The 27952-nt window shown below is 36.8% G+C and overlaps 3 protein-coding genes across 7 annotated transcripts in view; 2 read left to right on the top strand and 1 right to left on the bottom strand.

Moving 5' to 3' along the window:
- LOC106091387 (uncharacterized) overlaps positions 1–27952 on the top strand; it is a 509131-nt gene that overhangs the window by 354039 nt on the left and 127140 nt on the right. The window lies entirely within an intron of this gene.
- Positions 13577–21722, top strand: LOC131994630 (uncharacterized protein DDB_G0271670-like). The gene is made up of 4 exons (XM_059361381.1): positions 13577–14319; positions 19786–19798; positions 19945–20783; positions 21689–21722. The coding sequence occupies exons 1-4, from the start codon at positions 13577–13579 to the stop codon at positions 21720–21722; spliced, it is 1629 nt and encodes a 542-aa protein (XP_059217364.1).
- On the bottom strand, positions 22109–27755 carry LOC131994629 (serine/arginine repetitive matrix protein 2-like). Its single transcript, XM_059361380.1, is given in 4 exon segments — positions 22109–22144; positions 22671–22931; positions 24241–25744; positions 27463–27755. Coding segments are annotated over 4 exon segments (2094 nt in total).

The following is a 27952-nucleotide window of genomic DNA, read 5'->3' as shown; positions in this document are numbered from 1 at the left end:
ATAGCTGGTCTCCAACGATAGCGTAGTCCAGGAACTTGAAATAAAATAAAATAAACCCCACATTTTTATATTTTTAAGCTTGCGCGAAGCAACCCCAGAATACTTGTGCCTCTTTCTTAAATCAAAATGAAAACAAAACAAATCAAACTTCCCCACATTCACAGGCAATTGCATGTGTGAGCAGGCATTCATAGAAATGCAAAGGCGGCGTAGGCATCAGCGTCAACGACAACGGCAACGTAGCAGCGACAAATTTGCCAACAACAACATCAACCAAAGTTCTTTGGATTTTCCTACTAAAACATAAAAGTGTTGCATTTCATTTTGTTGTTGCTGTTGTTGGTATTGTTTTTACTTTTTTTGTTTGAGTCTTCCTTTGGTTATTTTGTTTTAGCTGTTGTGTGGACTTTAAGAGCTTTTGTTAATAGCTCACAGAGGAAGCCATTTAAGTGGTACTTCTTGAGAATATTGCAGACGGCTTTCCCTAAACACATGCGCTGGCTACACACACACACCTAAACTTCGACTTGCATACATACATGCATATGCCCAGGACATATATTGTCTTAATCCCTGAATGCTTTGCTTTAGACGAAGGAGACAATGCACTCATTCCAACTGCCAGACATGGCGGAGAGCTATGCCAACGGCGTCCTAAAATCTAGAATTGTACAGAAGACTGCTTATAAATGTAACATTTGATCGTAGGTGTTAAAGTGAAAATCTGTGAACAGATTTATTCAATTTACTCATATGAATTGGCTATACTTTGAACATTTTTCATCGAGTTCACTCTGGTACGTAATCGCATACTTCGTGAGAAGTTGATTATCGAAGCGCATTTCTAATACCCTCCACCATAGGTCGGAAAACATCTCAAAATACAAAATTTTAGTAAAATTTTCTCAAAATCCAAAATTTTTATACCCACCACCGTAGGATGGGGGGTATATTCACTTAGTCCTTCTGTTTGCAACACATCGAAATATCAATTTCCGACCCTACAAAGTGTAAATATTCCGGATCGTCGTAAAACTTTAAGACGATATAACGATGTCCGTGTATCTGTCCGTCTATCTGTCTGTCCGTCCGTCTGTTGAAATCACTGTACAATCTTCAAAAATTGAGATATCGAGCTGAAATTTGGCACAAATACGTCTTTTTGAAGCACGCTGGTAAAGTTCCTGAACGGGCCAAATCGGGTCATATTTGGATATAGCTGCTACATAGACCGATTTTCCTATAAAGGGTCTGAACCACATAAAAACTTTATTTTTTTAAGCGATTTTGCTGAAATTTGAAACAGTGAGTAGTTTTACGTCTCCCGACATCTTACCTAAATATGGTTCAGATCGGACTATATTTAGATATAGCTACCATATAGACCGATCGCCCGATAAAGTGTCTTAAGACCACAAAAGCTTTATTTTTTAACCGATTTCGCTGAAATTTGAAACAGAGAGTATTTTTAGGCTTACCAACAACTGACCCGAATATAATTTAGATCGAACTATATTTAGATATAGCTGCCATATAGACCGATCTCCCGATAAAGGGTCTGAAGCCCATAAAAGTTTTATTTTTTAACCGATTTCGCTGATTAAAACAGAGAGTAGTTGCAGGCCTCTAAACTTCAAAATTAAATATGGTTCAAATCGGACTATATTTTAATATAGTTGCCCTATAGACCGATCTCCCGATAAAGGGTCCGAAGCCCATAAGAGCTTTATTTTTTATCCGATTTCGCTGAAATTTGAAACAGTGGGCTATTTTAGACCTCCCGCTATCTGACCCAAATATGGTTGAGATCGGACTATATTTAGATATAGCTGCCATATAACCCGATCTCCCGATTAAGGGTCTGATCCCCATAAAAGCTTTATTTTTAATCGATTTCGCTGAAATTTGAAGCAGAGAGTAGCTTCAGGCCTCTCAACTTCGAACCCAAATATGGTTCAGATCGGACTATATTTAGATATAGCTGCCATATAGACCGATCTGCCGATAAAGGGTCTGAAGCCCATAAAAGTTTTTTTTATAACCGATTTCGCTGAAATTTGAAACAGTGGTCTATTTTAGGCCTCCCGCTATCTGACCCAAATATGGTTCAGATCGGACTATATTTAGATATAGCTGCCATATACACCGATCTCCAGATAAAGGGTCTAAACCCCATAAAAACTTTTTTTTAAGCGATTTCGCTGAAATTTTAAACAGAGAGTAGTTTCAGGCCTCTCAACTTCGAAACTAAATATGGTTCAGATGGGACTATATATAGATTTTGCTGCCATATAGACCGATCTCCCGAAAAGGGTCTGAAGCCCACAAAAGCTTTATTTTTTAACCGATTTCGCTGAAATTTGAAAAAACGAGTACTTTTAGGCCTCCTAACATAGGACCCGAATATAGTTCAGATCGGACTATATTTAGATATAGCTGCCATATAGACCGATCTCCCGGTTAAGGGTCTGAACCCCATAAAACTTTATTTTTTTAAGCGATTTCGCTGAAATTTGAAACAGAGAGTAGTTTCAGGCCTCTCAACTTCGAAACTAACTATGGTTCAGATCGGACTATATTTAAATATAGCTGCCATATAGACCGATCTCCCGATAAAGGGTCCGAAGCCCATAAAAGCTTTATTTATTGCCCAATTTAGCTGAAATTTTAAACATTGGGCTATTTTGTATCTTCCGACATCTGACCTAAGTATGGTTGAGATCGAACTATATTAAGATATAGCTGTCATATAGACCGATCTCTCGATAAAGGGTCTGAAGCCCATAAAAGTTTTATTTTTTAACCGATTTCGCTGAAATTTAAAACAGAGAGTAGTTGCAGGCCTCTAAACTTCAAAATTAAATATGGTTCAAATCGGACTATATTTTAATATAGTTGCCCTATAGACCGATCTCCCGATAAAGGGTCCGAAGCCCATAAGAGCTTTATTTTTTATCCGATTTCGCTGAAATTTGAAACAGTGGGCTATTTTAGACCTCCCGTCGTCCAACTAAGTATGGTTGAGATCGGACTATATTTAGATATAGCTGCCATATACACCGATCTCCAGATAAAGGGTCTAAACCCCATAAAAACTTTTTTTAAGCGATTTCGCTGAAATTTTAAACAGAGAGTAGTTTCAGGCCTCTCAACTTCGAAACTAAATATGGTTCAGATGGGACTATATATAGATTTTGCTGCCATATAGACCGATCTCCCGAAAAGGGCCTGCAGCCCACAAAAGCTTTATTTTTTAACCGATTTCGCTGAAATTTGAAAAAGCGAGTACTTTTAGGCCTCCTAACATAGGACCCAAATATAGTTCAGATCGGACTATATTTAGATATAGCTGCCATATAGACCGATCTCCCGGTTAAGGGTCTGAACCCCATAAAACTTTATTTTTTTAAGCGATTTCGCTGAAATTTGAAACAGAGAGTAGTTTCAGGCCTCTCAACTTCGAAACTAACTATTGTTCAGATCGGACTATATTTAAATATAGCTGCCATATAGACCGATCTCCCGATAGAGGGTCCGAAGCCCAATTTAGCTGAAATTATTCAATGTTTTCTATTCAAAAAATAGCATAGCAAAGAACTTTTAAAAGTTCGACAATGTGTGGTGCTATTGTCAAAACACTTTGACTGGCATAGTGGATCGCGATTTCTGATATACCCTATACATCCTCAACAACATCTTTGTCAAATTGCCTAAGGTGTAACATTTTCTAAACATGGAAAATTTCAGCAAAATTTCCTCAAACGACTAAATTTAAGTAAAATTTTCTTAACCACCGTAGCGCAGAGGTTAGCATGTCCGCCTATGACGCTGAACGCCTGGGTTCGAATCCTGGCAAGACCATCAGAAAAAATGGTCAGCGGTGGTTTTCCCCTCCTAATGCTGGCAACATGTGTGAGGTACTTTGCCATGTAAAACTTCTTTCCAAAGGGGTGTCGCACTGCGGCACGCCGTTCGGACTCGACTATAAAAAGGAGGCCCCTTATCATTGAGCTTAAACTTGAATCGGTTTGCACTCATTGATATGTGAGAAGTTTGCCCCTGTTCCTTAGTGGAATGTTCATGGGCAAAATTTGAAATTTTTGAATAAATTTGAGTACATTTTTTCCTTACATACTAAATTTTAGTAAAATTTTCTCAAATGGCGACATTTCGCTAAAACTTCTCAATTGCCAAAAATGTAGTAAATTTTCTAAAATGACTGTCATTTTGTCAAAAGACAAAATTTTTAGTTAAATTTTCTCAAAATACAAAATTCCAGTAAAATTTTCTCAATATTTTAAGGCTCAATGAAATTTTATTAAAAGACTAAATTTAAGTAATATTTTCTTGAAAGGTCACATCTTCTCAAACGATTAAATTTAAGTAAAACTTTCTTAAAAGACAAAATTTCAGGATTTTATTCCCTGATTAGCCCTTCCCTTTAACTCCCTTCATTCAACAAAACTATTGTTAAACCATCTTTGATCTCACCTTAACGAACCACTTAGTGGGTATCACCCATACTGCTTATGCGCTTCTATATCTTACTATTCCAAGCTTCTTTACCATGGATTGTTAACAGCTTTGCTTCAGTTCCCTTTATTTTATCTTAAAAAAAAACTTTACACTTCCCAGCGCAAAAATGTATAACCTTCACATGTTGTGCATCTTGTGAGAACTGAATGGAAATTAATATTCTAAAATGTTCTCGAAATATTCCTGTCAACCAAACTACTTATTAGAATGTTGGTATTAAATGAAAATTCCCATGATCTTGCTTACCCTCAGACGCATTCATCGATTTGCCATACCAAGTGCCCTGCTGACTTGTCTGCCACATACCAAAGTGGAAGGCAACAGCATCATGTATGCAACGGTGTCTTAAACTCATCAAGTCAACATGTTTTGGGATGTCATTAATTGTTCCTTGTTACTGAGCGGTTGTCGGTTGCTGGTTGCTGTTACTTGCGGTTTTTAGTGTGTGCACGTGTGTGTGTGTGTGTGTGTGGCCTTGCACGAGCATATAAGCCAAAAATTCTCTTTTAAAGTTTCTGGACTGGTTTCCGTGTGTCTGTTTTCATGGGGCTTCCAACACATTTGGGATGTGTAAGACTGTGGTTAGAAACTTTTGCCTGAGAATATGCTTTCCTGGCAGCATTTTTTGCCTTGTTTGCCTTGGGTAATGTGAAACCTTTAGTCATTGATGGGATTTCAAGTTGTTTTGCACTGCCGCAAAGTTAAGGATGAATAAATGGAGAAGCGAATTGGAGTGCATCGCTGTCTGAGAAGCAGATCAGTTGCCTTGTCTGTCTGTCTGTCTGCCTGTCAGATAGACGTCTCGGTGGTGGCAAGGTTTGTATAGGTTTTGTAGGATTTCGGATTTGAAGATTATGTTCGAGCAAGACTTCGCTCTCACATTGAATGTGTGGCAAAACTCAGCCATAAAACTCCTTTCATCCATGAAAGCTTAGAAATATAATCCCTTAACCAAGGATATGCATGAAGTGGAGGTTTATTTTTTTTGTTATCCTTTTTTGTGTTAATAAGAAAACAAATGTTCCTGGGTTTCTCGAACATCAAGTCCCATTAGCATTCCTTTAACATCGAAAGTTTCTGTGTGTGTGTGTGTGTGTGTGTGAAGAGTTATTGAGTTGCTAATTAGAAAACACACATGCAAATTTTGCAACTCTAGCAAATTTATTATTTAGATCCAATCATGTGATTATGGACTAGCATGCAGTCATCGATAGCAAACAGGACCAGAGGAAAAAAAAAAAACAAAATAAAAAAAAAAAATTGAAAAATGAAACATAGCAGACGAAGCTAAAATCTAAATGATGCGCATGTATTCCAATGCCGGATGCAATCTATGCGATGCTCTATCTCTAGTTTGTGGACACAAATACAGTTGTATTTATCCCATGTTTTGGGTATGTAGTCGTTTGCAAAGCTAAACTTAGGCTGTACTGAAGAAACATAGGGGCTCAAAGAATCCCATGTCGACCATTTTCGAAAGAGATATAGGGGAGCTCACTAATGTCAGCAAAATCTGGTAAAAAATAAATATTTTTATACCCACCACCGAAGGATGGGGGTATACCCTATAACTTAGTCCCATAAAAGCCACATTTATTATCCGATGTCGCCGAAATTTGGGACAGTGAGTTGTGTTAGGCCCCTCGACATCCCTCGTCAATTTGGCTTAGATCGGTCTAGATTTGGATATAGCTGCCATATAGACCGATCCGCCGATTTAGGGTCTTAGGCCCATAAAAGCCACATTTATTATCCGATTTTGCTGAAATTTGGGACAGTGAGATACCTTTGGCCTTTAGACATTCTTCTTTAATTTTGCCTTGATCGGATCAGATTTGGATATAGCTGCCATATAGACCGATCCTCCGATTTAGGGTCTTAGGCCCATAAAAGCCACATTTATTATCCGATTTTGCTGAAATTTGAAACACTGAGTTGTGCTAGGCCCTTCGACATCCCTCGTCAATTTGGCTTAGATTGCTCCAAATTTGGATATAGCTGTTATATAGACCAATCCAACGATTTAGGGTCTTAGGCCCATAAAAGCGACATTTATTACCCGATTTTGTTGAAATTTGGGACAGTGAGTTGTGTTAGGCTCTTCGACATTCCTCGTCAATTTGGCTTAGACAGGTCCAGATTTTGATATAGCTGCCATATAGATCGATCCCACGATTTAGGGTCTTAGGCCCATAAAAGCCACATTTATTATCCGATTTTGTTAAAAATTGGGACAGTGAGTTGTGTTAGGCTCTTCGACATTCCTCCTCAATTTGGCTTAGACAGGTCCAGATTTTGATATAACTGCCATATAGACCGATCCTCCGATATAGGATCTTAGGCCCATAAAAGCTTCATTTATTATCCGATTTTGCTGAAATTTGGGACAGAGAGTTGTGTTAGGCCCTTCGACAACTCTCGTCAATTTGGCCCTGATCGAATCAGATTTGAATATAGCTGCCATATAGACCGATCCCACGATTTAGGGTCTTAGGCCCATAAAAGCCACTTTTATAATCCGATTTGGCTGAAATTTGGGACAGAGAGTTGTGTTAGGCCCTTCGACATCCCTCGTTAATTTGGCCCTGATCGAATCAGATTTGAATATAGCTGCCATATAGACCGATCCCACGATTTAGGGTCTTGGGCTCATAAAAGCCACATTTATTATACGATTTAGCTGAAATTTGGGACAGTGAGTTGTGTTAGGCCTTTCGACATTCCTCGTCAATTTGGCCCTGATCGAATCAGATTTGGATATAGCTGCCATATAGACCGATCTTACGATTTAGGGTCTTAGGCCCATAAAAGCCACATTTATTATCCGATTTTGCTGAAATTTGGGACAGTGAGTTATGTTGGGCCCTTCGACATCCCTCGTTGATTTGGCTTAGATCGGTCCAAATTTGGATATAGCTGCCATATAAACCGATCCTCAGATTTAGGGTCTTAGGCCCATAAAAGCCACATTTATTATCCGATTTTTCTGAATTTTTGGACTGGGAGTTGTGTTAGGACCTTCGACATCCTTCGTTAATTTGGCCCAGATCGGTCCAGATTTGAATATAGCTGCCATATAGACCGATCTCTCAATTTAAGGTTTGGGGTCCTTAAAAGCCACATTTGTTGTACGATTTCGCCGAAATTTGGGACAGTGAGTTGTGTTAGACTCTTCGACATTTTGCTGCAACTTGGCCCAAATCGCTCCAGATTTGGATATAGTTGCCATGTAGACCGATATCCCTATTTAAAGTTTTGGCCCTATAAAAGGCGCGTTTATAATCCATTTTCACTGAAATTTGTCACAGTGACTTATGTTGGGCTTTTCGACATCCATGTTGTATATGGTTCAGATCTGTTTTTTTTAGATATAGCGACTAAAAAGACCAATATTTTGTTATACACAATTGAACAATGACTTGTAAAGGGTGATTTTTTTGAGGTTAGGATTTTCATGCATTAGTATTTGACAGATCACGTGGGATTTCAGACATGGTGTCAAAGAGAAAGATGCTCAGTATGCTTTGACATTTCATCATGAATAGACTTACTAACGAGCAACGCTTGCAAATCATTGAATTTTATTACCAAAATCAGTGTTCGGTTCGAAATGTGTTCATTCACCGTAACGTTGCGTCCAACAGCATCTTTGAAAAAATACGGTCCAATGATTCCACCAGCGTACAAACCACACCAAACAGTGCATTTTTCGGGATGCATGGGCAGTTCTTGAACGGCTTCTGGTTGCTCTTCACTCCAAATGCGGCAATTTTGCTTATTTACGTAGCCATTCAACCAGAAATGAGCCTCATCGCTGAACAAAATTTGTCGATAAAAAAGCGGATTTTCTGCCAACTTTTCTAGGGCCCATTCACTGAAAATGATTTGCAAGCGTTGCTCGTTAGTAAGTCTATTCATGATGAAATGTCAAAGCATACTGAGCATCTTTCTCTTTGACACCATGTCTGAAATCCCACGTGATCTGTCAAATACTAATGCATGAAAATCCTAACCTCAAAAAAATCACCCTTTACTTATTAGTATTTGGTTCAAATCTGATCATATTTCGATATAACTGCTGTGGGACATAAGGTATGCAATTTTCACCGGATTTTGATGAAAGGTCGTTTATTAAGTTCGGCCCGGCCGCCTTTTTACTTGTTGGGTTTAAGAACCTAAATCGGGAGATTGTTCCATATGTCAGCTACATTTAAATATATGTCGAACTGGGACTTGTTGACAAAGTTGTACTCCCGTCCTTTAATGATGATTTTAAAAGTTGTCTTTAAAGTTCAAAAAAATAAAACCAAATTAGTAAGTGAACAGTATGAATGAAGCTTCTTTTTACTAAGATACAGTCTAATGTTCCGCTGCCATTGCATATCATGTTTGTAGCTGGTGTTGCATGCTATTTGCTGCACGGTTGTTAAAACGCAATCAGCATTTTAGTCATAGCCAGGCAGCAGGACCGTATTAAAGCAAACAAGTCCCACATTGATGCAAGCATTTTTCCCATCGTCCTTGCCAAAGATGTGGGGATAAATGCAACACAACCAACATCTTCATGGTCTCATTTGAAGGAGTATGTGTGTGTGTGTGAAAGTATGCAAACATAGCTGCTGTCATAATCCTTTCCTGCTATTGTTGGTGGCGCTGTTGATGCTGCAATTGTAAGCCCCCTCAATGTTAACGTGAATATGGCCTGGTCCTGGTGTTAACGTTGGGCCTCTACGAATACCAACGAATGTCTTGTGCTTGCTGCTGGCCGCTACTTCATGCTTATACCCGTAGTACATAGCGTACACCTTCAAAGCCAACAAGTCCCCACTGAGAAACAGAGTATTTTTTGATAGCTTTTGCCGTGGTATTGGTGGATAACTGCGGGAGGGGGGCTGGACGGCAAGGGGATATATTGAAGAGATTTGCGAAACGCCAAATAGCAAACGAGCACTAGCTAGAGAATCATATAAAATCTCAAGTACTGTAAATGAATGAATGAAGCAATGAATGAATGAATGAATATTTGTCTGTCCACCTGAACGATAATGTGTTGGTATTACCATGTGTGTGGGTGTGTGTGTTCGTTTGTATTTACAGGCACCCATCCTTTTATAGTGATTTTGTGTGTACGTATGAGTGAGTGAGTGAGAATAGAAGCGCATTTTTGTAGGCTCGTGTAAAGCTGTGCATGCATTTTAGCCGAGCATTGACGCCGTCTGCAGACTTCGTTTAAGGATGTTGCACACTCTTTGCATGCATCACAACCAAACAAAATGGGAACGATGATGCCGGTGATGAACAGTGTTTTTGGTGGAAAAATTTCCATGCAAGCATTTTTAAGTCTAAAGCCTTAGTAGAGATTGTGGCAACACAATTGGCAAAGAAGGGACAGAACACAGCCAGTGACCACTATGTGTGGCCAGAATGACAACGCTTGGCGGAGTACGCTAAGAATTTTTAGAACTAACGTTCATATTTGTACTATGCCTGCTTTGGAACTACACTGGGTCTACCTTAGAACTAAATCCATACGAACTACACCTACTTTAGTTCTACGTCAATTTTAGTACTACGTCAATTTTAGTACTACGTCTATTTGAGAAATACTTCGTTTTTTTTTTAAGTACTCTATTTATTTAAAAACTGCGTTTATTTTAGTACTACTTCTATTTTATTCTGCGTTCAGTTCTGCGATTATTTTAGTACTACGTTTATTTTACTACAACTTTTATTTTAGTACTACTTTTATTTTAGTACTACGTTTATTTTAGTTCTATGTCTATTTCAGTACTATGTATACTTTTATACAACGTCTATTTTAGTACTGTGTATATTTTCGTACTGCGTATAATTTAGTACTACATAGATTTTAGTACAACGTTTAGTTTAGTACTACGTTTATTTAAGTACTAAGTCTATTTCAGTACTATGTATATTTTTGTACAACGTCTATTTAAGCACTATGTATGTTTGATTTAGGACTGCGCCTAATTTAGTACTACATACATTTTGTACTACGTTCATTTTAGTACTACGTTTTTTTTAGTACTATTTATGTTAATTTTAGGTCTACGTCTATTGTAGTACTATTTATGATAATTTTAGTACTACGTTCATTTTAGTACTATTAATGTTCATTTTAGTACTACGTCTATTTTAGTACTATTTATATGTAGTACTACGTTTATTTTAGTACAACGTTCGAATCGTGGTGTGAACATAAGAAAAAAAACTTTTCAGCGTTGGTTATCCCCTCTTAATGCTGGCTACATTTGTGAGATTCTTTGTCATGTAAAAACTTCCCACCTAAGACGTGTCGCACTGCGGCACGGCCTTCGTCTTGGCTATAAAAAGGAGGCGCCTTATCATTGAGACTAAACTTGAATCGGACACTACTTATTGATATGTGAGAAGTTTGGACCTGTTCCTAATGGAGTATTCATGGGGAAATTTGTATATTTTGATACTGAATCTATTATAGTACTATATATATATATATTTAGTACAACGTTTATTTTAGTTCAACGTATATTTAGTACTACCTTTCTTTTAGTACTACGTTTCTTTTAGAACTATGCCTATTTTAGTACTACGTCTATTTTAGTACAAAATATTTTTGGTTCTTCGTTTATTTTAGTACTACGTATATTTTAGCACTACGTATATTTTAGTACTACGTATTTTTTCTGCTACAAATATTTTAGTACTACGTTTTTAGTACTTCTTTTCTTTTAAGTACTAAGTCTATTTTAGTACTATATATATTTTGGAGCTGCGTCTATTTTAGTACTTGTATATACGTATTTTAGTTCTCAGTCTATTTTATTACTATGTATTGTTTAATACTGCGTCCATTTTAGTGTACTTAGTACTACGTGTATTTTAATACTATGTCACTTTTAATGCTACTTTGATTTTAGTACTATATATACATTTAAATACTACGTTGTTTTTAGTACCAGGTCTCTTTTGATGTTAGACCTACTTTTTCAGTTTTGAATTTTAGTTCTATAGCTATTTAAATTCCATTTTAGTACTATATATATTTTAGTACTACGTTAATTTTAGTACTATATATATTTTAGTACTACGTTTATTTAAGTACTATACATATTTTAGTACTACGTCTGTTTTAGTTCAAAGATTTTTCAATATTTCATCTATTTTAGTACTTAATATATTTTAGTACTACGTTTATTTATACCCCACACCACCACTGTGGTGCAGGGTATTATAGATTTGTGCATTTGTTTGCAACGCTAAGAAGGAGAAGAGCTAGACCCATTGTTAAGCATACCGATCGGCTTAGAATCACTTCCTGATTCGATTTCGTCTGTGTGTCTGTCTGTCTGTCCATGTATTCTTGTGATCAAGGTACAGGTCGCATTTATTGTCCGATTGTCACAAAAATTTGCTCATGTCACTTCTTTGATACAAGGACAAACACTATTGATTTTGAAAAAAATTAGTTCAGATTTAGATATAGCTCCCATATATATCTTTCATCCGATATGGCCTTTTAAGGCTGTAGAAGCCACAATTTTAGTCCGATCTTTGCAAAATTTGGCATTGGGTATTTTATTTGAGGTCTACATATGTGTGCAAAATTTCATAAAAATCGGTTTAAATTTAGATATAGCTCCCACATATATCTTTCATCCGATATGACCTTTTAAGTCTGTAGAAGCCACAGTTTTAGTTCGATCTATAAAATATTTTGCGTGAGGTGTTTTATTTGATGTCCTAATATGTGAGGAAAATTTCATGAAAATCGGCTCAGATTTGGATATAGCTCCCATATATATCTTTCATCCGATATGGCCGTTTAAGGTTGTAGAAGCCACGATTTTGGTCCGATCTTTACAAAATTTGGCATGAGGTGTTTTATTTGACGTCTACATATGTGTGCAAAATGTCATAAAAATCGGTTCAGATTTAGATATAGCTCCCATATATATGTTTCGCCCGATTTGCACTTAAATGGTCGTAGTAGCTACAATTTTCAACCGACCTGCACAAAATTTGGCACAGACTGTTTTGTTATTGATCATAACATATCTGAAAAATTTAATCAAAATCGGTTCAGATTTAGATATAGCTCCCATATATGTCTTTCATCCGATTTGAACTATGAAGGCTGTAGAAGCAACAATTTTGGTCCGATCTTTACAAAATTTGGCATGGGCCGTTTCATTAAACGTCCTTATATGTGTGCAAAGTTTCATTAAAATCAGTCCTAATATAGATATAGCTCCAACGTGTATATTTCATCCAATGTGGACTTTTGCAAATGGAAATAAATGCAAATTTTGCCCATGAACATTCCACTAAGGAACAGGGGCAAACTTCTCACATATCAATGATAAAAGGCCTCAATGATAAAAGGCCTCCTTTTTATACCCGATTCCGAACGGCGTGCCACAGTGCGACACCTCTTTGGAGACAAGTTTTACATGTCATGTCACAAATGTTGCCAGCATTAGAAGGGGAAAACCACCACAGAATTTTTTTTCTGATGGTCTCGCCAGGATTTGAACCTAGGCGTTCAGCGTCATAGGCGGACATGCTAACCTCTGCGCTACGGTGGCCTCCGATATGGACATTTAAGGCAGTAAAAGCCACAATTTTGGTCACATCTCTACAATATAGGGCGTGAGATGTTCTATTTCATTTCCCAGTATGTGTCATAACTCCCATATACTGTTTTATCCGATATGGCCTTTTAAAAATGTGGAAATTTAAATCTTTTGTCCTGGGAAAATCTTTAAAGGCTATTTCAATTGGTATCCAAATTAAAGTCTGACTAGGTTTCGAGATAAGTTCTATATATAAAAAGTACTACATGCACGAGTTGGTGTAGGGTATTATATGGTCGGCACCGCACAACTTTTGCCTTCCCTTACTGGTTTTGGTATGACATATATTTTAGCATAACGACTACTTTGGGGTCATGTTTATGTCTACTTCTACTACGTTAAATTTTTCTTCTACTACGTCTACTTCTATTACGCTAACTTATACTTATAATTCTACCTCTACTATGTCTACTTCTACTACATCTACTTCTACTACGTCTACTTCTACTACGTCCACTTCTACTACATCTACTTCTACTACGTCCACTTCTACTACGTCTACTTCTACTACGTCTACTTCCACTACGTCTCCTTCTACTACGTCAACTTTTGCTACGTCAACTTCTACTACATCTACTTATACTACGTCTACTTCTACTACGTTTACTTCTACAACGTCTCCTTCTACTACGTCTACTTCTACTACGTCTACTTCTACCACGTCTACTTCTACTACGTCTACTTCTACTAAGTCTACTTCTACTACGTCTACTTCTCCTACGTCTACTTCTACTACGTCTACTTCTACTACGTCTACTTCTACTACGTCTACGTCTACTTCTACTACGTCTACTTCTACTACGTCTACTTCTACTACGTCTACTTCTACTACGTCTACTTCTACTACGTCTACTTCTACTACGTCTACTTCTACTACGTCTACTTCTACTACGTCTACTTCTACTACGTCAACTTCTACTACGTCTACTTCTACTACGTCTACTTCTACTACGTCTACTTCTACTACGTCTACTTCTACTACGTCTACTTCTACTACGTCTACTTCTACTACGTCTACTTCTACTACGTCTACTTCTACTACTTCTACTTCTACTACGTTTACTTCTACTACGTCTACTTCTACTACGTCTACTTCAACTACGTCTACTTCTATTACGTCTACTTCTACTACGTCTACTTTTACTACGTTTACTTCTACTACGTCTACTTCTACTATGTCTCCTTCTACGACGTCTACTTCTACTACATCTACTTCTACTACGTCTTCTTCCCCTACGTCTACTTCTACTACGTCTACTTCTATTACGTCTACTTTTTTTTTTTTTTTTTTTTTTTTTTTTTTTTTTTTTTTTTTTTTTTTTTTTCGTTTTTGTTATTTATTTATTTATTTATTTATTCAGTATGCTTTGACATTTCATCATGAATAGACTTACTAACGAGCAACGCTTGCAAATCATTGAATTTTATTACCAAAATCAGTGTTCGGTTCGAAATGTGTTCATTCACCGTAACGTTGCGTCCAACAGCATCTTTGAAAAAATACGGTCCAATGATTCCACCAGCGTACAAACCACACCAAACAGTGCATTTTTCGGGATGCATGGGCAGTTCTTGAACGGCTTCTGGTTGCTCTTCACTCCAAATGCGGCAATTTTGCTTATTTACGTAGCCATTCAACCAGAAATGAGCCTCATCGCTGAACAAAATTTGTCGATAAAAAAGCGGATTTTCTGCCAACTTTTCTAGGGCCCATTCACTGAAAATGATTTGCAAGCGTTGCTCGTTAGTAAGTCTATTCATGATGAAATGTCAAAGCATACTGAGCATCTTTCTCTTTGACACCATGTCTGAAATCCCACGTGATCTGTCAAATACTAATGCATGAAAATCCTAACCTCAAAAAAATCACCCTTTACTTATTAGTATTTGGTTCAAATCTGATCATATTTCGATATAACTGCTGTGGGACATAAGGTATGCAATTTTCACCGGATTTTGATGAAAGGTCGTTTATTAAGTTCGGCCCGGCCGCCTTTTTACTTGTTGGGTTTAAGAACCTAAATCGGGAGATTGTTCCATATGTCAGCTACATTTAAATATATGTCGAACTGGGACTTGTTGACAAAGTTGTACTCCCGTCCTTTAATGATGATTTTAAAAGTTGTCTTTAAAGTTCAAAAAAATAAAACCAAATTAGTAAGTGAACAGTATGAATGAAGCTTCTTTTTACTAAGATACAGTCTAATGTTCCGCTGCCATTGCATATCATGTTTGTAGCTGGTGTTGCATGCTATTTGCTGCACGGTTGTTAAAACGCAATCAGCATTTTAGTCATAGCCAGGCAGCAGGACCGTATTAAAGCAAACAAGTCCCACATTGATGCAAGCATTTTTCCCATCGTCCTTGCCAAAGATGTGGGGATAAATGCAACACAACCAACATCTTCATGGTCTCATTTGAAGGAGTATGTGTGTGTGTGTGAAAGTATGCAAACATAGCTGCTGTCATAATCCTTTCCTGCTATTGTTGGTGGCGCTGTTGATGCTGCAATTGTAAGCCCCCTCAATGTTAACGTGAATATGGCCTGGTCCTGGTGTTAACGTTGGGCCTCTACGAATACCAACGAATGTCTTGTGCTTGCTGCTGGCCGCTACTTCATGCTTATACCCGTAGTACATAGCGTACACCTTCAAAGCCAACAAGTCCCCACTGAGAAACAGAGTATTTTTTGATAGCTTTTGCCGTGGTATTGGTGGATAACTGCGGGAGGGGGGCTGGACGGCAAGGGGATATATTGAAGAGATTTGCGAAACGCCAAATAGCAAACGAGCACTAGCTAGAGAATCATATAAAATCTCAAGTACTGTAAATGAATGAATGAAGCAATGAATGAATGAATGAATATTTGTCTGTCCACCTGAACGATAATGTGTTGGTATTACCATGTGTGTGGGTGTGTGTGTTCGTTTGTATTTACAGGCACCCATCCTTTTATAGTGATTTTGTGTGTACGTATGAGTGAGTGAGTGAGAATAGAAGCGCATTTTTGTAGGCTCGTGTAAAGCTGTGCATGCATTTTAGCCGAGCATTGACGCCGTCTGCAGACTTCGTTTAAGGATGTTGCACACTCTTTGCATGCATCACAACCAAACAAAATGGGAACGATGATGCCGGTGATGAACAGTGTTTTTGGTGGAAAAATTTCCATGCAAGCATTTTTAAGTCTAAAGCCTTAGTAGAGATTGTGGCAACACAATTGGCAAAGAAGGGACAGAACACAGCCAGTGACCACTATGTGTGGCCAGAATGACAACGCTTGGCGGAGTACGCTAAGAATTTTTAGAACTAACGTTCATATTTGTACTATGCCTGCTTTGGAACTACACTGGGTCTACCTTAGAACTAAATCCATACGAACTACACCTACTTTAGTTCTACGTCAATTTTAGTACTACGTCAATTTTAGTACTACGTCTATTTGAGAAATACTTCGTTTTTTTTTTAAGTACTCTATTTATTTAAAAACTGCGTTTATTTTAGTACTACTTCTATTTTATTCTGCGTTCAGTTCTGCGATTATTTTAGTACTACGTTTATTTTACTACAACTTTTATTTTAGTACTACTTTTATTTTAGTACTACGTTTATTTTAGTTCTATGTCTATTTCAGTACTATGTATACTTTTATACAACGTCTATTTTAGTACTGTGTATATTTTCGTACTGCGTATAATTTAGTACTACATAGATTTTAGTACAACGTTTAGTTTAGTACTACGTTTATTTAAGTACTAAGTCTATTTCAGTACTATGTATATTTTTGTACAACGTCTATTTAAGCACTATGTATGTTTGATTTAGGACTGCGCCTAATTTAGTACTACATACATTTTGTACTACGTTCATTTTAGTACTACGTTTTTTTTAGTACTATTTATGTTAATTTTAGGTCTACGTCTATTGTAGTACTATTTATGATAATTTTAGTACTACGTTCATTTTAGTACTATTAATGTTCATTTTAGTACTACGTCTATTTTAGTACTATTTATATGTAGTACTACGTTTATTTTAGTACAACGTTCGAATCGTGGTGTGAACATAAGAAAAAAAACTTTTCAGCGTTGGTTATCCCCTCTTAATGCTGGCTACATTTGTGAGATTCTTTGTCATGTAAAAACTTCCCACCTAAGACGTGTCGCACTGCGGCACGGCCTTCGTCTTGGCTATAAAAAGGAGGCGCCTTATCATTGAGACTAAACTTGAATCGGACACTACTTATTGATATGTGAGAAGTTTGGACCTGTTCCTAATGGAGTATTCATGGGGAAATTTGTATATTTTGATACTGAATCTATTATAGTACTATATATATATATATTTAGTACAACGTTTATTTTAGTTCAACGTATATTTAGTACTACCTTTCTTTTAGTACTACGTTTCTTTTAGAACTATGCCTATTTTAGTACTACGTCTATTTTAGTACAAAATATTTTTGGTTCTTCGTTTATTTTAGTACTACGTATATTTTAGCACTACGTATATTTTAGTACTACGTATTTTTTCTGCTACAAATATTTTAGTACTACGTTTTTAGTACTTCTTTTCTTTTAAGTACTAAGTCTATTTTAGTACTATATATATTTTGGAGCTGCGTCTATTTTAGTACTTGTATATACGTATTTTAGTTCTCAGTCTATTTTATTACTATGTATTGTTTAATACTGCGTCCATTTTAGTGTACTTAGTACTACGTGTATTTTAATACTATGTCACTTTTAATGCTACTTTGATTTTAGTACTATATATACATTTAAATACTACGTTGTTTTTAGTACCAGGTCTCTTTTGATGTTAGACCTACTTTTTCAGTTTTGAATTTTAGTTCTATAGCTATTTAAATTCCATTTTAGTACTATATATATTTTAGTACTACGTTAATTTTAGTACTATATATATTTTAGTACTACGTTTATTTAAGTACTATACATATTTTAGTACTACGTCTGTTTTAGTTCAAAGATTTTTCAATATTTCATCTATTTTAGTACTTAATATATTTTAGTACTACGTTTATTTATACCCCACACCACCACTGTGGTGCAGGGTATTATAGATTTGTGCATTTGTTTGCAACGCTAAGAAGGAGAAGAGCTAGACCCATTGTTAAGCATACCGATCGGCTTAGAATCACTTCCTGATTCGATTTCGTCTGTGTGTCTGTCTGTCTGTCCATGTATTCTTGTGATCAAGGTACAGGTCGCATTTATTGTCCGATTGTCACAAAAATTTGCTCATGTCACTTCTTTGATACAAGGACAAACACTATTGATTTTGAAAAAAATTAGTTCAGATTTAGATATAGCTCCCATATATATCTTTCATCCGATATGGCCTTTTAAGGCTGTAGAAGCCACAATTTTAGTCCGATCTTTGCAAAATTTGGCATTGGGTATTTTATTTGAGGTCTACATATGTGTGCAAAATTTCATAAAAATCGGTTTAAATTTAGATATAGCTCCCACATATATCTTTCATCCGATATGACCTTTTAAGTCTGTAGAAGCCACAGTTTTAGTTCGATCTATAAAATATTTTGCGTGAGGTGTTTTATTTGATGTCCTAATATGTGAGGAAAATTTCATGAAAATCGGCTCAGATTTGGATATAGCTCCCATATATATCTTTCATCCGATATGGCCGTTTAAGGTTGTAGAAGCCACGATTTTGGTCCGATCTTTACAAAATTTGGCATGAGGTGTTTTATTTGACGTCTACATATGTGTGCAAAATGTCATAAAAATCGGTTCAGATTTAGATATAGCTCCCATATATATGTTTCGCCCGATTTGCACTTAAATGGTCGTAGTAGCTACAATTTTCAACCGACCTGCACAAAATTTGGCACAGACTGTTTTGTTATTGATCATAACATATCTGAAAAATTTAATCAAAATCGGTTCAGATTTAGATATAGCTCCCATATATGTCTTTCATCCGATTTGAACTATGAAGGCTGTAGAAGCAACAATTTTGGTCCGATCTTTACAAAATTTGGCATGGGCCGTTTCATTAAACGTCCTTATATGTGTGCAAAGTTTCATTAAAATCAGTCCTAATATAGATATAGCTCCAACGTGTATATTTCATCCAATGTGGACTTTTGCAAATGGAAATAAATGCAAATTTTGCCCATGAACATTCCACTAAGGAACAGGGGCAAACTTCTCACATATCAATGATAAAAGGCCTCAATGATAAAAGGCCTCCTTTTTATACCCGATTCCGAACGGCGTGCCACAGTGCGACACCTCTTTGGAGACAAGTTTTACATGTCATGTCACAAATGTTGCCAGCATTAGAAGGGGAAAACCACCACAGAATTTTTTTTCTGATGGTCTCGCCAGGATTTGAACCTAGGCGTTCAGCGTCATAGGCGGACATGCTAACCTCTGCGCTACGGTGGCCTCCGATATGGACATTTAAGGCAGTAAAAGCCACAATTTTGGTCACATCTCTACAATATAGGGCGTGAGATGTTCTATTTCATTTCCCAGTATGTGTCATAACTCCCATATACTGTTTTATCCGATATGGCCTTTTAAAAATGTGGAAATTTAAATCTTTTGTCCTGGGAAAATCTTTAAAGGCTATTTCAATTGGTATCCAAATTAAAGTCTGACTAGGTTTCGAGATAAGTTCTATATATAAAAAGTACTACATGCACGAGTTGGTGTAGGGTATTATATGGTCGGCACCGCACAACTTTTGCCTTCCCTTACTGGTTTTGGTATGACATATATTTTAGCATAACGACTACTTTGGGGTCATGTTTATGTCTACTTCTACTACGTTAAATTTTTCTTCTACTACGTCTACTTCTATTACGCTAACTTATACTTATAATTCTACCTCTACTATGTCTACTTCTACTACATCTACTTCTACTACGTCTACTTCTACTACGTCCACTTCTACTACATCTACTTCTACTACGTCCACTTCTACTACGTCTACTTCTACTACGTCTACTTCCACTACGTCTCCTTCTACTACGTCAACTTTTACTACGTCAACTTCTACTACATCTACTTATACTACGTCTACTTCTACTACGTTTACTTCTACAACGTCTCCTTCTACTACGTCTACTTCTACTACGTCTACTTCTACCACGTCTACTTCTACTACGTCTACTTCTACTAAGTCTACTTCTACTACGTCTACTTCTCCTACGTCTACTTCTACTACGTCTACTTCTACTACGTCTACTTCTACTACGTCTACGTCTACTTCTACTACGTCTACTTCTACTACGTCTACTTCTACTACGTCTACTTCTACTACGTCTACTTCTACTACGTCTACTTCTACTACGTCTACTTCTACTACGTCTACTTCTACTACGTCTACTTCTACTACGTCAACTTCTACTACGTCTACTTCTACTACGTCTACTTCTACTACGTCTACTTCTACTACGTCTACTTCTACTACGTCTACTTCTACTACGTCTACTTCTACTACGTCTACTTCTACTACTTCTACTTCTACTACGTTTACTTCTACTACGTCTACTTCTACTACGTCTACTTCAACTACGTCTACTTCTATTACGTCTACTTCTACTACGTCTACTTTTACTACGTTTACTTCTACTACGTCTACTTCTACTATGTCTCCTTCTACGACGTCTACTTCTACTACATCTACTTCTACTACGTCTTCTTCCCCTACGTCTACTTCTACTACGTCTACTTCTATTACGTCTACTTTTTTTTTTTTTTTTTTTTTTTTTTTTTTTTTTTTTTTTTTTTTTTTTTTTTTTTTTTCGTTTTTGTTATTTATTTATTTATTTATTGATTTCTTTCAGTTTTACAATGACTTATATGATATATATATATAAATTCCCACGAAGCCATATCGGCTTGTCTGTAGGATGTATATCAGCCAAGCTGTAGTATATGTGTCTACATTAGTAGTATTATATATAAAAAAATATTAAAAAAGACAATGTTAATATAACAAATATCAAAATGGAAAAACAAGAATATTAATACAATTTTTTTTTTTTTTTTTTTTTTTTTTTTTTTTTTTTTTTTTTAAATTTTTACAATTTTGGTTTAGATTGTGCACTTAGTTTACTATAAGGAACTTTTTTATCAATTTATTTCTTTCAAATTTATTGTTACTATTTACAATATTTTGTGGTAATTTATTTAAAAAGTATGGCAAGGTGACCTCTAAAGATAATTTGCCATAATCGTTCGAATACTTGGGTATTTCGTACTTTCCTGCGGACTTGCTACGAGTGTTTCTACTGTGGCTTATGCGTTTCAATATGGATGAATTGTTGAAGAATTCACGAGCTATAGTTGAATTGTAGATTCCGTCGATGTTAAGTATTTCTAGGATGTTATAAAGTTCTTTGCTTTGTGTGGGTGTTGAGTTGTTGTCCGTTGTTGTTTTACTTCTATTTTTGTATAAAAGCTTAACAAGCCTGTTTTGGTATGTTTGTAGTATTCTGCAGTTTTTTGACTTTCCCCACGCAGTTACGCCATGCCTCAGTTGAGATTCCACCAATGAGAAATATGCCTGTCTAAGCACAAAGTATGGCGCGCAATTGCTAAGGTGGTATAAAGCGAACATACATTTACGTAGCTGTTTTGATAGGTGTTCAATATGCACTTTCCATTTAAAGTTGTGATCTAAATGTACGCCTAGATATTTGTAAGTATCGACGAGTTCTATGGTTGTTTCACAATTATCAACTATAGTCCCAATATCTCCGAAAGTGCAAGATCGGTGAAGGCAATCGAAATTATGGAAAGTTATTTTTACATCAGTTTTTGGTACGTGTCTAGGTCTGATATGCATAATTTTGGTTTTGTTTGCGTTGATTATAAGGCCATTGTCGTGACACCATTTGCAAAGAATGTTCAGTTCATTCTGCATTACTATTTCAGCTTCTTTTAGGTTTTTATGTTCCACAAGAATTGCAGTGTCATCTGCATAAGAAAAAGCAGTGCTGTTTTTTAGCAGTTCAATCATCTCATTTGCATAGATTATGTACAATATCGGGCCTAATTTAGATCCTTGAGGTACTCCGAAATTGACTGGCTTTTGGTAACTCAATTCATTATCAATTTTAACTGTATATTGCCTACAGTTGAGATAATCCCTAAACCAATTTAGACAATTCCCTCTTATTCCACATTTTTCTAAAGTATTTAATAGCTGCACATGCGACAGCGTGTCAAAAGCCTTGCTGAAGTCAATGAATAGTGCTAGGCAGTGATGGCTTTTATTAAGATGCTTGTTTATGTGGTTTGAGAAATATCCAAGAAGCTGATTAATATTTTTCCCTTTTTGAAACCCGAACTGGAATTTGTTTATTATTTGATATTTTATCAGGAAATTGTTAAGTCTTCTGACTACAATTTCTTCCAAGACTTTCTCCAAGACTGGTAAAATCGATATTGGTCTATAATTACTTATATCGGATTTGCTTCCACTTTTAAATATAGGCCGTACGATTGCGGTTTTTAAAAGAGCAGGTACTGACGATTCTCTTAAACTCATGTTTACAAAAGCAGTTATAACAGTTGTTAGATAGCTAGCGTTAGATTTAATGTCTATAGATCTGATGCCGTCAATTCCAGCGGTTTTTCTTACATTCAAGGAATTTAGTATGTTAAATATTTCCTCCTCATTAGTGTCCTCCATGTACAATGTATTTTGTAGACAATTACTATTATATTGATAGGTTTTGATGTTGCACGTGTGTAATATTTTCTGGACATTATTTTCGAGAGAGTTGGCAAAATTATTTGCCAAGTTTTGTGCATTCCTCATCGGAAAATTTCTTTTAATGCTTGCATCAATGTTGTCAACACGTTTACCTGTGATTCTATTTATCAATTTCCATGTTTCACGAATGTTATTTCTGTTTTCTAAAAATTCATTGTAATTGTGCCTATTTTTGGCGTAAATAATCCTTTTGTTTAATTTATTATTGAATGTCTTGTAAATTTTTTCGTTGGTTTTATTATTTTTATTCTTTTGCCATTTTTTATGTAATTTATCTCTAATTTCGCACCACTTTACTATCTCCTCGTTAAGCCACGGATACGGATTGCGTTTATTTATTTGTTTTTTAGTGGTGTATTTGGAAAGATCATAAATAGTATTGAACTGGGCACAGATTTTATTAAATAGATCATCGGTACTATTCGATCCATTTAATATAGAAATCCAATTTGTGTTTTTTATTAGTTGATTCACTTTAGAAGTGTTGATGTTAGCTTTTGTTTCCCCCTGTTTATACTCATTGTTTGCTCTGTTTCTATCTCTTAAATGATCCATACATCCAAATATTGCATAGTGGTCAGCTATTGTTGCTTTGATTACTGCAGCATATGCTCTCTTTCTCTTTCCGTTGCATCTCATGAATAGATGGTCTATGCACGTTTTTGTATTGGTAATTTGGTCTTCTCTTGTTGGCTCTGCAACCATACATTTAAGTCCATGGGAAGAGAGGATTCCAAGATATTTTGTTGTGTTAGAATTTCTCTTTATTATATCAATATTTAGGTCTCCAATTAATATAATTTCATGCTTTTTATTTACATTGGTTAGATTTTCATCTAACTCTTTTAAAAAATGTTTTGTGTTTAAATGTGGTGGACGATAGATGGCAAATAAAGAAATACTTGGATTAGTTATATTATTAATGTCTATTCTCAATGCTTCTGCAAATTTCATATGTATGTTGATTTCATGATATTGAAGACTCTCCTTTATATATATGGCAACTTCTACTACGTCTACTTCTACTACGTCTACTTGTACTACGTCTACTTCTACTACGTCTACTTCTACTGCGTCAACTTCTACTACGTCTACTTCTACGACATCTACTAATACTACGTCTACTTCTACTACGTCTACTTCTACTACCTCTACTTCTTCTACGTCTACTTCTACTACGCCTACTTCTACTACGCCTACTTCTACGACGTCTCCCTCTACTACGTCTACTTCTACTACATCTACTTCTACTACGTCTACTTCTATTAAGTCTACTTCTACTACGTCTACTTACACTACGTCTACTTCTAGTACGTATCCTTCTACGACGTCTACTTCTACTACATCTACTTCTACTACGTCTTCTTCCCCTACGTCTACTTCTACTACGTCTACTTCTATTACGTCTACTTCTACTACGTCTACTTCTTCTACGTCTACTTCTACTACGTCTACTTCTACTACGTCTACTTCTACTACGTCTACTTCTACTATGTCTGCTTCTACTACGTTTACTTCTACTACGTCTACTTTTACTACGTCTTCTTCTACTACGTCTACTTCTACTACGCCTACTTCTACGACGTCTACTTCTACTACGTCTACTTATACTACGTCTACTTATACTACGTCTACTTCTACTATGTCTACTTCTACTACGTCTACTTCTACTACGTCTACTTCTACTACGTCTACTTCTACTACGTCTACTTCTACTACCTCTACTTCTACTACGTCTACTTCTATTACGTCTACTTCTACTACGTTTACTTCTAATACGTCTACATCTACTTCTGCTACATCTGTTTCTTCTTCTACTACGTCGTCTACTTCTACGTCGTCTACTTCTACGACGTCTACTTCTACTACGTCTTCTTCTACTACGTCTACTTCTACTACGCCTTCTTCTACGACGTCTACTTCTACTACGTCTACTTATACTACGTCTACTTATACTACGTCTACTTATACTACGTCTACTTATACTACGTCTACTTCTACTACGTTTACTTTTACTACGTCTACATCTACTTCTGCTACATCTGTTTCTTCTTCTACTACGTCGTCTACTTCTACGACGTCTACTTCTACGACGTCTACTTCTACTACGTCTACTTCTTCTACGTCTACTTCTTCTACGTCTACTTCTACTACATCTACTTCTACTACGTCTACGTCTACTTCTACTACGTCTACTTCTACTACGTCTAGTTCTACAACGTCTACTTCTACTACGTCTACTTCTACTACGTCTACTTCTACTACGTCTACTTTCACTACGTCTACTTTCGCTATATCTACTTCTACTACGTCCACTTCTACTACGTCCACTTCTACTACGTTTACTTCTGCTTCTACAACGTCTACTTCTACTACGTTTGCGGCTACTTTTACAACTACTACTTCTACTACGTCTGTTTCTTCTTCTACTACGTTAACTTCTACTTCTACTACGTCTACTCTCACTACGTCTACTTTCGCTATATCTACTTCCACTACGTCTGCTTCTACTACGTCTACTTCTACTACGTCTACTTCTACTACGTCTACTTCTATTACGTCTACTTCTACTACGTCTACTTCTACTACGTCTACTTCTACTACGTCTACTTCTACTACGTCTACTTCTACTACGTCTACTTCTACTACGTCTACTTCTCCTACGTCTACTTCTACTACATCTACTTCTACTACGTCTACGTCTACTTCTACTACGCCTACTTCTACTACGCCTACTTCTACGACGTCTACTTCTACTACATCTACTTCTACTACGTCTACTTCTACTACGTCTACGTCTACTTATACTACGTCTACTTCTATTACGTCTACTTCTACTACGTCTTCATCTGTTTCTTCTTCTACTACGTCGTCTACTTCTACGACGTCTACTTCTACGACGTCTAATTCTACGACGTCTACTTCTACTACGTCTACTTTTCTGCGCCTACTTCTTTTACGTCTACTTCTACTACGTCTACTTCTACTACGTCTACTTCTACTACGTCTACTTTTACTACGTCTACTTCTTCTACGTCTACTTCTACTACGTCTACTTCTACTACGTCTACTTCTACGACGTCTACTTCTACGACATCTAATTCTACTACGTCTATTTCTAGGACGTCTTCGTTTAATTCTACTCTACGGCTACTTTTACTACTATTACTTCTACTACGTCTGTTTCTTCTTCTACTACGTCAACATCTACTTCGACACATACCATGTCTTCTTCCGCTACCCGTAGCTCAACTAAGTCTACTTCGATTTTTACATTTTCTTTTGTAGGTCGTCTAAAATTTACACAACTTCATCTACATTCTACTAAAACATAAATCGTCAGCAGAAGTGTGCTTCTCTGTTACCACAGTATCTGCCAATTGTCCTCATAGAGGACTCTGTGTGTTTGGCTGTTGTCCTCTCAGATGTCGCCCACACTTCTCATCATTGTGGTGACTTAAGTCAGGCCATGTTTTGCTGTTTTGCTGTTTTAATGTTTTAATATTTTTTAATCTTTGTTTTTTTGCTATAAATACTCTATCGGCCGTGTTGTTTTTGTTTGTATGCAACGTTGTCCTAGCCATGGCAAAATGCATGCATCACCATCGTCAGCGCGCGCTCTCTCTCTCTCTCTCTCTGATTCACTTCATAGAAAATGATGGTGGCTATGATGACGTTGAATACTTCATTTGCTGCTGTGGCGTTTTTTAATGCTCTTCTTCGTTTTTTTTTTTTGTGTTATTTCGATGTGATGCAAGAGTGTATGCATGTCTGTCTTTGTGAGTGCAAGACACATCAGATACACGGCAGGACAACAGGATTGCTGTTTGGCGCTGTCGCCGTTTTGTCGTTGGCGTTGACGTGCCACTGGGTCCTACGTACTATCAGGCTATATGCTATCAGGCTGCATGCTATACTTGCCTGGTTTCTTGAATGCAGGGAAAGAGAGCGAAAAAAAGGAGAACACAAAAGACAAACACTCCTTCTCCAAGTCGGTGACAGCGTTGACGAGAGTGTGTGTAAGGATTCCCGCCATGTATGTCTTCTCAACAAAGCATAAGGACGTATCCTTTTTTTTGCCAAGTTGTTTATTTGCAAAATTTTACTCTAGCTGTGCAACATTCGCTTCCTAAGTCATTTTTGTGTGTGTGGTTTATAAGAGCAGGGGCTATGACGACGTTAACGGTGATGCGGATGATGACGATTTGTTTAGGCCTGCCTCTTTGTAGACAGAGTATGACAGACAGTCAGGCAGACTCAGATTCATACATAGCTGTGAATTTGTTTGCGTCATCGTCATCACTGTCGTCTTGTAATACAAATTCGAATAGAAGTGCATACAAGGTGAAAAATTTATTTGCAAATTTTTAGTTGTAAAATATTTGTGGCAGGTATGTAGGATTGGAGGCATACTAATTTTTTATAGCTATATATAAAAATTTTTTAATGCCTCAATTTTTTATATTTCATTTTGGTTTTTGTCAGTGTATATGTGTGCTTCTTTGGTATCATTTACACTTGCAGTTGGCTGCGTGGCGTCCTCGTCGTCATTATAACTCTTTGGGCCCTCTCCATGCTGCCGGTTCGATACCGGTGCTGGTGCCGGTGCCACAGACTTAAACTCATGTTTGTATTGGTGTTGTTGCCGTTGTTGTTAATGGTATTGGTGGCGCGGCAGCAATTTGTTGTTGCCATCCAGCGAGTATATGTATGGGTGGCTTTCAGTGCATTACCGGCAAGCAGTGGCAGCAGCAGGCAGTAGGTTCGAGCTGGAGTTGAAGGCCTGGTGCACAGTTTGTTGGCGTGCATTGCATACTTTGGTTGGATTCTTGCCTCTGTGCGGACGGAAAGTTCAGTGTTTTTGTTTGTTGGTATTTTTGTTTTTCTTTTTTGCTGCTCTTGCGAGTCTGTGTGCGTAGTCAGCCAATTGCAACAACAACTTGAAATCGTGTGTTCATCCTTTATGTACCAGAAAAAAAAACGTGCCAAGACAACAAGCAAAAGCA

The sequence above is a fragment of the Stomoxys calcitrans genome, chromosome 2 (genome assembly GCF_963082655.1).
Source record: "Stomoxys calcitrans chromosome 2, idStoCalc2.1, whole genome shotgun sequence".
Classification (NCBI taxonomy): Eukaryota; Metazoa; Arthropoda; class Insecta; order Diptera; family Muscidae; genus Stomoxys; species Stomoxys calcitrans.
Note: the sequence above shows the minus strand (reverse complement) of the source record. Positions and strands in the feature narration are given on the sequence as shown.